Source organism: Argentina silus, assembly GCF_951799395.1.
Source record: "Argentina silus genome assembly, contig: scaffold_322, whole genome shotgun sequence".
Lineage (NCBI taxonomy): Eukaryota > Metazoa > Chordata > Actinopteri > Argentiniformes > Argentinidae > Argentina > Argentina silus.
This window is the reverse complement of record NW_028152933.1, coordinates 30,001-31,017: the sequence shown is the minus strand read 5'-3', so window position 1 is coordinate 31,017 and position 1,017 is coordinate 30,001. Positions and strand designations below refer to the sequence as shown.

The 1,017-nt window shown below is 53.2% G+C and overlaps 1 protein-coding gene across 1 annotated transcript in view; it reads right to left on the bottom strand.

Annotated features, from left to right (window-relative positions):
* Positions 1-202: 202 nt before the first annotated feature.
* Positions 203-1,017, bottom strand: part of prox3 (prospero homeobox 3) — a gene marked incomplete at both ends in the record, with an annotated part of 2,104 nt that continues 1,289 nt past the window's right edge. The window contains 3 exon segments of the mRNA XM_083697786.1: positions 203-332; positions 710-784; positions 892-1,017. The exon segment at positions 892-1,017 is cut by the window's right edge and continues 12 nt beyond it. Coding sequence (XP_083553912.1) covers positions 203-332; positions 710-784; positions 892-1,017 — 331 coding nt within the window.

Here is a 1,017-nt window from a genome sequence, read left to right as displayed (position 1 = left end):
AGTGATGACTATCAATGTACAGTCAACATGGAAACAGTTTTGATTAATTTTGATGTTGACATAATCAAAAATTAATTAAAGGATTAATTAAAGGAACGTTCCGGAGGAGAGTGTTTCTTTTTTCACATGACTGGTTGTTCTGGGAGTGTTGTAACAGGCCATACACATACACACACACACACACACACACACACACACTCACACTCACACACACACAGCCCCACCTTGACGTCAGGGAAATATGTCTTGAGCGTGTTGGAGCTGGGATATCGGGAGTAGAAGAACATGAGCTTGGCCTTCTTCAGGTGGCAGGGAGACAAGCCCTCCTGGGAGTACTGGAGGTTAAGGTTAACACACACACACACACACACACACACACACTCTAACCCTTCTTCAGGTGGCAGGGAGACAAGCCCTCCTGGGAGTACTGGAGGTTAAGGTTAACACACACACACACACTCTAACCCTTCTTCAGGAGGCAGGGAGACAAGCCCTCCTGGGAGTACTGGGGGCTTAAGGTTAACACAGGGTCTACACACACACACACACACACACATGCATGCTCGCAGCGCACACACTCAGGCGCACGCATGCTCGTACACACATACACAGAGACACACACACACACACAGAAACGCATTCATGCGCATACAATCTCTCTCTCTCTCTCTCTCTCTCTCTCTCTCTCTGTCAGAAATCAAAAGGATATTGAACCGGCCGCCAGATACAGCTCCCCCATGTCCCCTCTCATCCCTCCATCCCTCTCTCTGTCCGGGTGGTGGTGGTGGTGGTGGTGGTGGTGGGGGTGGTGGGGGAGGGGGGGGTCCAGGTGTGCCAGCAGAGAGAGTGGGGGTACGGTGGAAGAGGAGGAGGAGGAGGAGGAGGGGAAGTCAGGAAGGAGGGGTTGGAGGAGGTCAGGCTGTCTTTGTGGAGGGGGGGCAGGTGAGAGGAGAGGGAGTGGGCGAACAGCTGCTGCATGGTGTAGTGGAGGAGAGGGAGGGGGAGGGGGCCTGCGGG